This window comes from Anabas testudineus, chromosome 3, assembly GCF_900324465.2.
Source record: "Anabas testudineus chromosome 3, fAnaTes1.2, whole genome shotgun sequence".
Lineage (NCBI taxonomy): Eukaryota > Metazoa > Chordata > Actinopteri > Anabantiformes > Anabantidae > Anabas > Anabas testudineus.
The window spans coordinates 2,571,280-2,586,489 of record NC_046612.1 but is presented as its reverse complement, the minus strand read 5'-3'; the positions used below and the strand labels follow the sequence as shown (position 1 = coordinate 2,586,489).

General features: G+C 40.2%; 2 protein-coding genes across 2 annotated transcripts; one reads left to right on the top strand and one right to left on the bottom strand.

Moving 5' to 3' along the window:
* The first annotated feature begins 307 nt into the window (after positions 1 to 307).
* LOC113174408 (proline-serine-threonine phosphatase-interacting protein 1-like) lies at positions 308 to 9,452 on the top strand. The gene is made up of 15 exons (XM_026378396.1): positions 308 to 546; positions 1,414 to 1,514; positions 2,583 to 2,657; positions 3,328 to 3,362; positions 3,483 to 3,589; positions 4,032 to 4,094; positions 4,240 to 4,332; positions 4,662 to 4,707; positions 4,851 to 4,930; positions 5,239 to 5,337; positions 6,039 to 6,135; positions 6,357 to 6,453; positions 6,602 to 6,699; positions 6,892 to 7,013; positions 8,047 to 9,452. Exons 1-15 carry the CDS (start codon positions 514 to 516, stop codon positions 8,176 to 8,178), a joined length of 1,278 nt encoding a protein of 425 aa, XP_026234181.1. The 5' UTR covers positions 308 to 513; the 3' UTR covers positions 8,179 to 9,452.
* Positions 9,453 to 9,475: 23 nt separating this feature from the next.
* On the bottom strand, positions 9,476 to 13,263 carry LOC113174409 (tetraspanin-3-like). Its single transcript, XM_026378397.1, has 7 exons — positions 13,105 to 13,263; positions 12,030 to 12,221; positions 11,766 to 11,840; positions 11,455 to 11,556; positions 11,185 to 11,337; positions 10,997 to 11,080; positions 9,476 to 10,597 (listed from the first exon to the last, which is right to left on the bottom strand). The coding sequence occupies exons 1-7, from the start codon at positions 13,165 to 13,167 to the stop codon at positions 10,505 to 10,507; spliced, it is 762 nt and encodes a 253-aa protein (XP_026234182.1). The 5' UTR covers positions 13,168 to 13,263; the 3' UTR covers positions 9,476 to 10,504.
* Between the last annotated feature and the right edge of the window lie 1,947 nt (positions 13,264 to 15,210).

The following is a 15,210-nucleotide window of genomic DNA, read 5'->3' as shown; positions in this document are numbered from 1 at the left end:
ACTTAAAAATGGGTTACCCTAACCCTTAAAAACATTGTCAAAAGGAGAGAGCTGCTGTTTTACACTGCATTATAATGTACAGCTGTACCTAATAAACTGGCCAGTGAGTGTACAGGATGCATTCACCAACAAGTTTTCTTATTATTACTCTACGCTGACCAGCTCTGATCAAACATCATTTAATCCTAAATTAACGCCCGATACGTCTGACAGACATATTAAACAACCAATAGTTTCATCAACCAAATGCTAGTGGAGGAGATGCTGCCTCACAGATGGGCTGAGCCCCTGTGAACAGTGACATCATGGGACAGAGGCTCTTCCTCATTCACAATGACTCACTCACATCTGAGCTACTCACGGTTTTAAACACGGTTTGCTTGGTTAAATGTCTCAGAACCTTCAGCTATTTTATTTCACTTGCTGGTGGGAGACTAGACGTTGAAAAAAATTCTGCAAGAGACGTTCAAACTAAGAAAAGCAACAGTTCAGATCAAGGAAGTACAAAGTGAAATGGCACCTCTGATGTTCAAAGATGCTTTCTGGGTAAGTCTATTTTTGTGGTCTTCTGTTATGTTGAAGAGTCCTGGTCAAAAACTAAAAGATGATTGACGTTTAAAGGGTTTTAAAGCTCAACTTAAAGTTATCTATAATTAAATGTCATACAAGCTTTAAACTTTGTGGTGTGTGACAGAGATGGCTGCCACTGCTGTGTGGAAAACACAGCTTTAACTTCTATATGCAGCATTCCTACATTAGTTCCCATTTACATGACATTGATGCTAAATAGTGTAAACAGACAGTGGTGGAAGACGCTCTGATGTTTTACATGAATAAAAGTTGTAAGAATTCATTTCTAGTTTTACTTCCATTAAGTCCAGATATTAACGCCCTTCTACTGCGTAGTTTGTCGTCCAAACATCAGTAAAGTCTTATAATACTGATAACTGATGACAATACTGCTCACAATTTATTAGAGGTGGAGTCAAAAAATAGTGAAGTGTAGAAATACAAAGAAGTATTTAGGCGTAGGAGTATAAAGTTGCATAAAATGGAAGTACAACTAAACTGTACAACTGTCAGTCATCTAAATAAAAGCAGGTTGCAGTGTCTTCATTCTATATCAGTCAGGAAAGGACAGTAAGTAACTGCACAAGTCGTCGCCCTAAGTTTAACTTAGTGCTTTGATGAACTTCCAGAGTGCAGCTGACAAATTTATCTGCTCTACAAATAACCGGGTGTTTGATGAAGTAGCTACCGAGTATGTTTCCATGTTACACACAACTATTTTGCCAAGTGCCAGTTCTGCATTTTGACCACAAAACGAGTCCAGAATTGACTCAAAGACATGTTGCAATATTTGTTGAGCAACACAGAATTTCTCTAAGATTTTTCTGTGTCTTCTCAACGCAGGGATCTGATTTTACGTGCCACGCCGGGTACGACACCATGATCCAAAGGTTACGTGATGGAAGGCATATGTGCAAAGATGTGGAGGAGCTATTAAAGATGAGGTAGCGTTGGTTTTTACATTATATCAGTAGCTGCAAAACTCAGATACAACATCTAATTTCAGTGGTTGTTGTGTAATTAAAGCCATGACACAATAAGACGAACTGAAGCAATGAAAACTACAACCAGAGCCTCTAAGATATGAGGCTTGGATGACAACAGGAAGTTAACTTTCTGAAAAGAAAGTATTAAATTTGCAGCAGCAGCTTGATTTAAAAGCATATGTAGTTATTGAATCCACGATCGATTCACATGACGAGACTTTCAAATGAGTTTACTGCAAAATACGAAACATGTAGAAATCTGTTCTTTCAGAACAACATTTATCTGAAAATGTTTGCTGCACTGACGCAGCATCATGTTATAAAAAGCATAGCATATATAAAGACTAGTACAGTATATACAAAGATCAAGGTGGGTGGACGCTGTGCGACTGCCCCTCTACATTTGTCACAGTGTGACTCACGCTCACTTGGCCACTGACACAGTTTTGAAACTAGAGTCTGGGAAAAACAATGACCATCTCACAATGAAACTGACCCCTGACCCGTGTCTATTAATTCACTTCAGTTTATTTGTATAGAGTTAAATCACAAAAGAAGTCAATTCAAGGCACTTTACAGTGTTTAAGGTTTAAGACATTACAAAATATAACTATACACATAATTATTAGCAGCACTAAGCAACAGTGGAAAGAAAAAAAACTCAATTTAAAGGAAGTAGGTAAGTAGGTTATGATCTCACATGTACAGTTAGATAATGGTTGATGTTAAGAATTATTATTGCACAATAGTTGAAATTAGCTCCTTAATGATAAGTGTTCCCACGCCCTTTTTTTTTTAGTTTGAGAGCCTGATAATAATAGATTCATGTTCAAGTATTTTATCGTCAACTAAAACATCCTGTTGTATGATGACATAAATACTACTGATGTGGTCCTTGTGCAAAAACACCAGTATCTGTTCATAGGAAATAGGGTCACCATGTTAAGACAAAGGGCAATAACGTATATTGGATATGTATCGAATAAGAACACGAAAAACACTAACACACATTTTTATGATGCACAGGGCACTAGCAGAAGAGAAGTACGGGAAGGAGCTGGTGATGATTGCTCGCAAGGCTGGAGGACACACGGAGATCAGGTAAATACTAAGAGTGTTGCTTCCATTCATGGCTTTATTCTCACTGTGAGGTCGGTATTATGTATTGTACTGTACACACACTAAACAGAGTACATAAAACTGTAGTTTCTAAAAGGCTTTAGACACGATGCTGACTCAAACTGACCTGCAGCAACATTAGTCATGTGCCCATAAGTCATATTGTCTTAAGAGAAACACATTTCAAAGAGAAAAGGAAGAGCAGCCCCTCTACAGACCCTACAATGGGTTTATGTTCTGTCATCTACTGCGACAGATCTGACTGCACCCTGAAAGTGGCAGTAACAGAAACAAAAGACTGGAGGAGGGAAAACGTCAAACAGTACCCGAAGTAAAGCAAAGTCGAGATAGTAGCACTTTGAACGTGTGACGCAACAAACCACAAATCTGTCGCCGTAAGAAAAAGCCAGCGGGATTCCTCTGGTGATTTATTCCCATCAGTGACCTGGTGCCACAACATAGTGACCGGCAGTCAGAGAGTTCAGTTGTACAGAGCCTCCTAGAAAGGAACAGACAGAAACCTTGGTCAAAAATAGAACAGAGACTGAGCCCTGGATGAACCTAAAAATGCTGGGTGATAAATGCTGCTTATTTTTAGCTTGCCAACAGTCACTGAATCACCTCTGATTTTAAACCTCTGTTGTTTTTGCAGCACCTTGAGAGCATCGTTTGAACAATTAAGAACACGTGAGTTCCTACAGTCGCTTGGCCACTGGACAAATCCAAGCCAAGTGCTGCATGTTGCTGCTTTCGTACAGCGTGTTCAATGATTAATTTTGCTTTTGTTTGGACATTTTCTGGCTGCAGAAATCGAGAACATCGGGACCTTTCACATCCAGCTCTCTGATACAATGAAAGAGGAGGTGAAAAAGATTGAGACATTCAGAGAACGGCAGAAAGAGCAGAGGAAGAAGGTACTGGGCAGTTTGTGTTTCCTAGCTACTGAATACTGTACACAAACACAACAGTATAAAGTTTGAAGGCTCATGCTGCTTCAATGCATGTGAGGATTATTGCCTCCACCTACAGCAGCAGTTACACCTTCAGTAAGACACTGGTACTTGTGTACCGCTACAGTCGGTGGATAAATCCTGTGTGAAGATGACGACCTTCAGTTCAATGACAGTGTGTTATAGGAGTGTTGCTTCAACACGATTCACGAGTTACTTAAATCACTTCACAGATACTTCCTGCAGTTTTCAACAAGGTGACGACAACTGGCCGATAAAGGCTGATTCTCCCTCTGTATAGATTAATTTTACTTGAAATTATAAAGACCTTTAATAGTATTTTAAGGAGCTAACAGAGTGTATTAAAGCATTCAACTAAACATCACTCTTCTAACTCTCCTTATAGTTTGAAAGCATCATGGATAAAGTTCACAAGAAGAAGGTTTCTTTTTTTAAAAAGACCATGGAGGTAAGAAAACATCTTTTCACATTAATCAGTGTGAAGAAACCCGTTTTTATGCTGTGCCCATTGCTGCCATAAATAGAAAGCAGTACACTGCTCTTCCTGTCTTTGTGGAGTTTTGTAACACTTGCTTTCTGTTTCTGCTTCTCAGTCTAAAAAGAACTACGATCAGAGATGCAAGGAGGCGGATGAGGCCGAACAGGGGGCTGAGAAGCCCGGTGCAGTATCCAAAAGCACAGAAAAGGTACAAATCCAACGTAGAGAAAGGAATCCAAGCACTAAATTACAAGTTGCTTCATTTAGACATCCTCCCTCACTCAAACACGTCCGTAGCTTCAGTTCTCTTCATGAACTTTGGGCATCTTTACACCATCAGAGTATTTTCATGTGATACTGTGACTGTGTTCTCGAAAGTAGGGTACAAACAGTGTCGGGTCATTCAGAGGCAAATAACTTATCACCCTTTTTAATTTTAGCGTGTGTCTGGCATTTGACATGGTCACAATGGTGAGGCATCACATATGCCACTTCCTGTGTAATACTGTCTTATATATACTAATGCTGTTTTAACAGGTACGCCACAGAGCCAAGCAGTGCAGACAGACAGCCAACGAAGCAGGTATGACCCAGAGTCACAAGAGTTCTGGATTAACTCCATTTTACTCTGCATATGACCGCTGCTCATTTCTTCAGTGTACATTATTCAACAAATCCCCCCTTCAACATCATTTCACTCCTAACTCTAATGCTGATCTCTCACAGAGAAGCTGTATGTTAACAACGTTCTTCAGCTAGAAGAGATTCGCCGGGACTGGGAGGAAACGCACAAAAGCACATGTGAGGTAGTGTGAACGTTACAGTACATTCATGTTCTAAATTAGTCACAAGTCCCTCGACCACATCCCCTTCATCTGTAAAAAGTCTCACTCCTCTCACAACACAACTCCTTCAGCTGACCAGTCAGGAAACAAGAGAGAACGAGCTAAAAAGCCACAATCACACAGACGCTCACTCCTCTCTACTCATCCAGCTACTTCTAGTGCCTGCAGATAATACTGCTGTGAAATATATGAACAAAAGAACAGTCTCTGTCTCTAAGTTACTGAAGTTAACCTGGGAATTAAACCAGCGGCGTGCACGTCTGTTTCAGGTGTTCCAGCAACTGGAGGGAGATCGGATTAGCATGCTCAGATGTGCTCTGTGGGACCACTGCAATCATTTCTCCATGCAGTGTGTCAAAGACGATGAGGTGACCTCACTTTTCTACGTAGTTTCTGCTCCATTATGTGTAAAGTTTATTCTGTGTTGCTGGTCATATTATCAGGTGACTCACACGGAGCACTGAGGTTACTACTGCTGCGCTGTTAATACTTCTGAAACACAGATGCTCTACTGTACTGTCCCTGAACACCTCACCAGCTGGTTGTTAGTGGTAGGTTTGAGGGGAAGTGCCAGTTTTGTCTTCTTGAACCACGACACAAGACTGTGGACCCATGTTGTGGTTTTGGCCTCAGTTTCATAACCTTTAAATCAACGTGCAAACATTACCATCACACCACGTTGCCAGCGTGCACAATCAAAGCTGCCCAGGAGGCAAAATGCAGCAATTAGTCTCATTATTCATCAGCCAAAAGTACACGTCGCAACACTGTTCTCATCACTCTGCCCACATCACTTTCACACTCTCTGAAGACCTTCATCCAGGTCTCCAGTCGTTCACCAACAAACAGCAAAACAGTTTAAGACAGAACTCTTCTACAACTTCGTATAAACTCCCACATCAGGCTCGTACAGCTCTCGAATCTGAAACATGTCCTCTCACTGCACTTTGCTTTGAACCACAGATTGTTTGTTCTGTACCTGCCTTAGATAAAAGCATCTGCATCTAAAAGTCTGTGTTTTTTGAACGACGGAGCTAAAAACATTTCCTGTTCCCCGTTTTAAAATCAGCTTTACGAGGAGGTGAGGAAGTCTCTGGAGCAGTGTGACATCACCACAGATAACAACTGTTTCATCGAGATGAAAAGCACAGGAACGAAGCCTCCAGGTAAGCTGCCGTGGTGGGAGAAGAGTTTCACACAGTGAGGAGGTTTTTAGAGGCCACTCGGGGAGTTCTTTCCTCTTTAGAGGAAACTAGAAACTTAAATAGAGAAGTGAGAAAACGTGTGTGAAAACAGTGGTCCACCTCTAACCTCCTGTTCAACAGAGACGAGCAGGAAACAATACTTATCCTCACTTCTCAAAAGACCAGCTTCTCTTCCCCCACAGAGCCCGTAGGGTTTGAGAGCTTCTACCAGAGAGACACGTCGGGGGACACCAACGGCCAAGCTCTTTTTGCAGGAGGAGTGGAGGACATGATGAGGAGGTAACATGCAGGGTGAAGATGATAAGACATGAGGACTGTTTCATCTGTTTTCACCTTTCAACAGGCGGCTGTTGTTGAACTCTATATGTGGGACCACAAGGTTTCTTGAAACCTCTGTGTTAATCGTAAATCTCTCACTTCAACCTAGATCATACAGTTGCTCTGACGCCCTTCACAGAAGCTCTCTGAACATTGACGTGGACCATTTCCAGGCTTCACAATCAGCACTGGCTCCTGCTGGAGACTGTAAGTACTTCAGGTCCTCACTCACTCAGATTTCTGTTTATCAATAGATTAAATATAATCTCTGTCTGACACGTTATCACTCTGAGGTCACATTATTGAACATGTTTTTGTACATCAATTCTTGAAAACACTCCGTCTTCTTAATAACAGTAGAAATTAGGTTAAATTATGATCTTTCTTCCATCTCTGTAGCTTCACTTGACAGTTCAGATGATGGATATAAACCCCTACCAGGCCCCCAGCCCCCAGCACCCCCGGCCTCATTCACAGCTGGTGAAGACTTCTACGTTGTGCTTTTTCAGTACGGTGCCCAGGTACTGATCACTCATCATCATCATCATCATCATCATCATCATCATTAGAATTATTACACCTCAACCTGGAGATTGTAATGGTATAAAAACAGAAATCAGAGGAGGGTCTTATCTTTCTTATTACCACTGTAGACACAGATAAACGTCGACCTCTTACCGGCCTCTCCTTGTTCTCTGGTCACAGTGAACAAAGTGAACTCTGGCTCAACTTTCTGTCTCATGGATCAATTAGTGAGTCGTTAATCCGAGAGTCCCAGCCCTGGTCCTCGAGAGCCCCTGGCCGGCTTGTTTTCCAGATACCGGTGACTCACCTACCTGATCCAATCACTGATCCAATCACTGATCCAATCACCTGGATCAGGTGTGTTCAGTCTAGCTGAAGCTGGAAGATACCATCTCAGATGGAGGTGGGGGGAGTGAGAAGCAAAGTGAGTTGGTATCTTTCCCCTTCAGATTGACTGAACACACCTGATCCAGGTGATCAGCTGTCAGGACACAGGTACCTGGAAAACACGGTCTAGAATTTAGAAAAACTGGTTCATGACTTGGAGCCAATCATCGGAGCCACAAGCTTTACATTTAAACAGACAACCAATCCTGTGCGGTTTATGGATTGACTGACAGGTACCTTAACCAATCAGATTACGAGCTCAACGGTGCGTACCATACTGTGTATTCTCAAAGGGAGGTTACGTCAGTTTCTCTGTGTAGATACTATTAATCCTTAGGGGGAAATTGTTAAATCAATTACAGACACAATTATAAAACACATTCAAAGAGAACACAGAGAAGTCCACCAATAAAAATAAACCTGATTCTACATACATAGGCACAAAAAAGTGTAGCTGTGTAACATCACTCATCACACCAAATAAACTGTTAAGTCTGTGCTCTCTGTCTGTAATGTGTTAACCTAAATATAGAGATGTGGTGTCACTTCTTAAGAAGATAATGTGAATATTTAAAAAAGAGAAGATAAGAAAATAAGGCTTGTTTTGTTCATGTGTGTCGTCACCTTTGTTCACATTAACAGGAAGACGATGAACTGTCCGTGAACAGAGGGGACGTGGTCCAAGTGCTGGAACGAGGAGAAGATGGTTGGTGGATAGTGGAGCTAAACGGATTGAGTGGACTGGTGCCAGGAAACTACCTGGGCAAAATCTGAAGTGTCAGATTTGCAAAACCAAAAACTATATGACCTGCAGGTTTACATAAACACGTCTGTCTCAGGTGTCCTAGATGAGCCAATGTGCATTTTGTCTGAGTTCTGCATTTTCTGTCGGATACGAGTTTTCCACATTGTCGATCTGCAAATGTGTTGTACACAAGATCTCTATTCTTAGTGTATGTGTGCTGACAGCTTCAAGTTTCTATATCACATTTGTGTTGATGATGGAGATGAATGTGCAAACACATAATCCTGCGCAGTGAAGCTCATCGCAAGGCAGAATCAGTAAAATCCAGTCAGACAAGATTAGCTGTCATTCTAAAACAGAAATGCAATAAATGAAGATAAGACAGGTGTTTTTTTTATTTTGTTTGTTGTTGTTGTTTTTTAACATTACAGTTATAATAATAAATTTCAGAACCAGCATCAGAAAAGGGAGAGAGGAGACAGAGAGGAGACACATTCTACCACAGAATCACTGCAGTAGGTTTTTGAGTAAATTAGTTATGATGAATTTTCATGAGACTTTGCTTATTTATAAGGTAAAGATTTCTAGAAGTATTTCTGATTTCATGAGTGACACTTCTTATTTATTAATGGTGATATAGCCTAAACCCTGCTACCTCATGTGTTGCACATCTGGGATTATTTTATTCTTCAATCCTTATATTTAAAATACTGTACCTACAGTGTCCCGGGGGTGTGTGATTACCAACGAGGAGTTAGAATTGATTGATAAATAAAAAAAGAGGCTTCAAATGACATTACTCTAACAAGACAATAAATGTGAGTCAACAACAGCTGATAACTACCACTGCACCAGTTCAAGCTCTTCACATTTAACCAGTTATCGTCTATTTATTCTGCAGCTTACTGTGTCTTCAAAGCATTGACAATAACCGATAAATTATTTTCAATTGACAGTATTTGATGAAGTGCACCCGGTGGCCATTTTTAGATGAGCATTCATCTCTGCAACAGTGACCGTGTAAGCGTCTATAACTGCCTTAGATCATTGCTTGATATTTTAATGTAGAGGGTCTGGTGCTGTGTCATTACAGTATATATCTGCTGTCTACAATATATTTTTATAAACTTCTTTATATAAAAAAAGATAAAATGCAAGAAATAAGTTTATATAACTGAAAAATGATGATGCACTTATACAACTATGTATTCAACATAACTGATGAAATATCAACTCCTGTCATGCCGTCTGTATTTATAGTTTAACTGGTTATACTTTTATTTTCCCATAAAACCATGCTGTTGAAATGGCAATTAAAGAGTCAAGTTGAAATGGATGTGTTTATTTGTCTCCTGCCTGTTCTCCACTCAATACACATTTGTGTTAGTCGCATTTTTTTTCCTGCAGCACTAGGTTAATATCGAGGGGTCAACATAAGAACTCAAAACAGCGTACAATGTCACAAAAGAGTATAAAATAATAGTGTTACGGTTCTTTACAGGAGGTTTATAACTAACAAAGAAAACAGAAGTAAATCTGTAACAAAATGAATCTACACATACACAAATCTTCAGGTAACACTGATAATAAATCTACTAAAGCACTGGAGACTGAAATGTTGATGTCCGATTTCTACTGGCGCTGCCTCACAGGTGGAGCCAGATTCAGATAATAATCCACACCAAAACAGAACAAACTGTACATTATTCACAACCTGAATATTTGCAAATGTAAAGATTTGTTTCTACCGATCACAGCTTTAAGGGATGAAATGCAAAGGAAAAGAAAAAGGCTCTGATTCAGTAGAATTCTGCCCTAAAAGCAGGACGTCGTTGTAAAAGGTCAAATGTTTTTCCATTTTTAAGCCTGAACACTGTGCAAGTTGTATTTTAATGACCATTGAATATCTCCAGAGCTCCAGTCGTAGTGCAAACTATCCTAGAAGGAAATACATTCCATACAACACTCCCATCCACAGTTTCCCACATTAACTCTAAATTTCTCTTCATCAGCTTCATTTGGGTTGAGTCCAGATTTTATGAAACCACAATTACAAAAGAACATAACAAATAACAAATGCATAACAATTAGCCACGTACAACTTTGGCTTTTGTACCTATTTCAATGTTAATAAGGAAAAAAAGAAGATTTAAAGTAACAGTAACTTAAAAGCACGTCAATAAATAACTGATTTCCCTTTGACGCCCCCCGCCCACCCAAACCACGTAGTCAGTGTTCGCTACTTTATCATGAATTGTGCAAGGTGTGCTTGAGCTTATACAACTACAGCTGAAATCTACTGTGGACATGTCCGATGACGCTCTATTTGATTTTCTAAGTGTTTCGCTGCGTCCTTCATGCGTAGCTGTTGGTCGTAACCAGCAGTTCATACGCTGGGTCGTGACTCCTCCGGCACAGCACCACACAAGCACAGAGCATGCCCAGCATCTGCAGGAGGACGGCAAAGGTATGAAGAAGAATCACATCAAACATGCAACATATTAATAAACTATATTCAGCACTGGAAATGACAACAAACATATCGACCCACTGGAACAATTTGTGTTTCCCCTGCGCTACTACGAGAAATTACACAAAGCAAATTATGTTAAACCAGCAAATACAGCCTGTTGGTAAAAGGAGTGTGATACGATTGCAGCACTGGCTTTGAGAGCACAGGGAGTGTTCCATGTGTTTTATGTAGTGACCCTGCTGTTTGTTGTTTATTCATAAATTAATGAGGTTAGTTAATGACCTGTTAGCTTGTGTATTCTCTTACAATTAGATAAGACCATTTCTCTATTTTGTCCTTTGGACTTTGATGGTGACTTTCCTTGTGTCTCTTACCTGTATAGACGCAAAAGTTAATGCGGCCCATATGACATACATCATGATCTCCTTTAACTTCTTCACAACTAGAGCTTCACAGCCCTAAAGCACAAGATAAATGACATTAAAAGAAGGTGACTGTTAAACATTAACATGTTTTATAGTATTAGCTGACATGCTGCCACATTAAAAGACGCTGTGTTTACCTCTTGGTAGAGATCCGCTGGTCGAGTGAGACTGCCGGAACAGTTGCTGATGTTAGGCTGGCAGCAGCTGACTGGAACACTGTTGTTCTTGGATTCTTTAAACCAGCGAGTGTTCCTCCAGTCAGAGTAGTTGTGAATGCCACAGCAGTGAAGCTAATGGGAGAACAGAGTAGTACGGCTGGTGAATGTGTGGTTAAGAATATAATATGAAGTCAACAGACATAAATATAAATATAGTTTCATTATAGCTACAGAATGTCTGCCCCTCACCTGCCTCTGCACATAGTCAATAGCGCGGCTGGGAGCATCAGTGTTGGTGCCGTTGTACTCGTTGTAAACCTTCTGGATGGAGTGATTCACCTCATCTTCCACCTGAAACAAACACGGCTGCCGTTAATGTCCATGCTCAGACATGCCATCCTCTGGCACAACAGACAGAACAAACAACAGAAGTAAATAGTTACAGCAAAGGCAGTTTTAAAACAATAACAGAAACATTATATGACTGTAACTCTCAAAGAACGATTATTTACAACAGGATGAAATGTAAAATGTCTGCAGGCTCATATAACAATGATCACCTTTGCCCTGTAAATGTAGCCCAGCACCACCACCACACACTCGGTTACAAATACCAGCAGAAGAATGGCAGCAAACTGAAATGACAACAAAGACACATGGTTGGGATAAGTCAAGAGGAAAATGCTGACACATCACGTTTTTTCAGAGGACTTAAATAAACTGCCAACATAAACATCGACTTCACTGAGCTCCTTGTAAGCAGCAGACATGCTGCATGTCTCCTCTAAGCTCAGCTCAGTTTAAGCCTGCAAGTCCAAACTCACAGTTGCCAGACCGCAGGAGCTTTCACGTATTGTTGCACAGCAGCCGATCAAGCCGATGATGAAGAGAAGAGTCCCGACGGCGATTATTATCACAGCAGGAATCAGAGTGTACACATCTTCAAAGAAGTGGTCGTAGTCGTCATATGTGATAAATACATAGGCTCCGATGTAGCATAAGATTCCAGCTGCAGCCTGCAGATAAAAGGAGAAACAGAGAAATTCAGCTCCTCTTTTCAAATGTTATTTCACACTGATGACGACGGTCACACATCTCAGAATGCTTATTTAACTGAACCTATTATTGTTCTTATTATTATTTATTATTATTATGCAGCACTATACTGTGTATGGTGTTTAGGTTTAAATTACTATATATTCTACAGTGTGGTCTGTTTGCAGTGTGAACTGGGTCATTTTATATCTTTACATTAAATATAACCTGTGTTATTACTTGCTCATTATACAAATAAAGGATATTTAAATCCATGCCACAAAAAGTGAAATATAACAATGAAGTACTAAAACATGTAACATGTAGTTATTTAAAACTAAGTGCAATGTTTTATCAGTGAAGTCTGCAGTTCAGAAATATATTTAACCAGACTACATGCTATGAATAGCAATTTATATTTCAAAGACATAAACACGCTTCAAGAATGAATGCAGTGTGAAGCGGACCACTTGTTCTCTCTATTTCAGGACAAACCGGCCTCTACGGCTCAGTTTCTGGTTTCCGTTTCAGTGTCAGTCTGCAGCTTCGTGTCGCTCTGCAGCTTCACTCAGCGCTGCAGCTGCTGCATCACGTCATAGCTGCAACTTGTGGGCGGCAGCTACCGACACCTGAAAGCTGCCGTCACACTGCTGTGAGCCCGCTGTTAGTTCACCTCCATGCCTCGGAGACACCGTGTCCGTCCGTGTTCTGGCCCGCAGACCGACTCGCCTGTGGTCAAACTGCGACCTGCAGCGCACCTCTGGCGCAGTTTGCAGGCTAATGCTAATGCTAATGCTAACGGTGCCTGGCCTGAGATGCTGCTGCAGCTGCTGCACATTGTTCAAACTAGTCCCGGTGTCTTACCCAAAATATGAGGTTGAGAAAAACCAAGACGGTTTTGGATGACGTAATTCCACACTGCCCCATGGTATCGTGATCATAAAAATCCAAACAGTGACTATTTCTTTATAAAAAGTCCTGATGCACCTTCTCCTCCGCTCCAACAATAATAAAATGGCACCACTGGCCCCGCCCACTGTGCAGAGTCCTCCGGTCTCGACCAATCAAATCGCCGCGTTGACACGTCACATGCTCCGATGACGTCATCACTCAAAACAATCAGATGGAGGATCTTTTAGAAATTTAAGCTAATTTATTTATTTAATAGAATCAATATTAAAAGTCGAAACGCCACAAATGGACACGTAGGAAATTATTTTATAGTAAAGAGAAAGTAGCTCTGTGTATAAAACATCGTGTTACCTTAATGAAGTGTACTTAAAAGTGTGCACTATACAGTCAGCTGTTATATTGGGATTGGTAGATGTAACTGCGCTCTGATGATGATTTATGAACTAGAAGTAGAATCACTACTAAAACAAAACAATGTAATCATTAAAAAAGTGAATCAAGTTGCTTTTTTGTACTTTTAATTAAAATCTTCTATGTTTCACCTTTTCCAAATCTTTCTGATGTCTGCTGTTACATCGACACCTTCAACTTTAATGTGAGCTCAGAGGAACTTGTAGTGACCCTGATGTGATCTCCATCTTTAAGTGGAGCGTGTCTTTCATAGACATTTGTAAGGATAAAGAAGATAAAATAAAACAACTGCAGGACAAATACTGGATAATTCCATCACTAATCAAGCTAACCATTTTAGTAAGCTGCAAACTAAACACATGATCTTATTCTGTAAAATGTTCTGAAATGACAGTGATTCTATTAAATGTATGGCAAAAAGAAAAAAGAAAAAAAAATACCAACAATTAATATTATATGTTCAAAATATAAAAAATATTTGATCTGCTTATTTATTTGCATTTCATTTAAGGTTTGTGCCACTATTTATTACAAAACAATTCCAAATTTAAAAAAAAATCACATGATTATCCTGTAACATGGCACCTTAAGATGTCACTGACCTTCACACATTTCAGTTGGCTGTGACATGATATGAGCAGCGTTTGATCAAATCAGAGCTTAAAGCTGCTGATTTACATTCATTCCTGATTCATTAACTCACATCCCACCTCTTGACCACATGTGTACAGCACTTGAGGGAGTGATTTCATATCTGCAGAAACTTCTCCTCTCTTTGAACCCATTAAGATCTGATCAAGCACCATCATGTGCAATAAGGGTTTTATTCCAGAGGATGGCAGTGTATGACTGCTGGTTTTACAAAACAGTAGGTAAAAATGTTCACGTGCTAAATATATGTTTTCAGATGTTCAGTCTCAGACCTGAAAAAATAATACTATAGACCTAATCATGGGTTTTATATAGTGATAATATACATGCTGCACCCACAAGTCTCTTTAAAAAAATGAATACATATATAAAGATTTGTGATGTGTCTACTTAAACCAACCAGGCCTGTGAGTCTCCTGTGAGGCGAAGACAGATTACTCAATTGAAGATTAGTACCTGTGGGGCTTTCAGTCAGTAATGACTTGGTCTGGTGCCCAAAGCCTTGTTTTTATTGAGTTGAATCTTGCCACATTTGTCACTGTCAGCTCTCTGTGTTCAAGAGAGAAACTTACAAACTCTGTTGACACAACATCCACAGTGTGAATTATACATCGGCTTTGCCTGGTGGCTTTAAGTGGAGTCATCATTAAAACAGGACAATAAAATACAAATGAGGAAGCAGAGGGATCAGAAAGGTTTCAAATGCCGAGACATACGACTCCGATTCTGACAAATGACCCTCGCTGAATGTGTCCCTGTTATGTTTGTTCCTATCTGCTCAAAAACACAAACATGTGATTGTAAATCACCGGTGAGTTCAGGCTCAGGTTCAATTCAGCAACAAAACTGTGGGATTATCCTAATTAATTCTTGAACAAAGGCAGGTTGAGTTTTCTAGACAGGATGTCACTATTTGTATGGTAAACAGTCCGGCACCTCCTGCTGCCTGTCTTGTTGGTTCAAATTAAAATGCCCTCATATGACACATGAAACCTA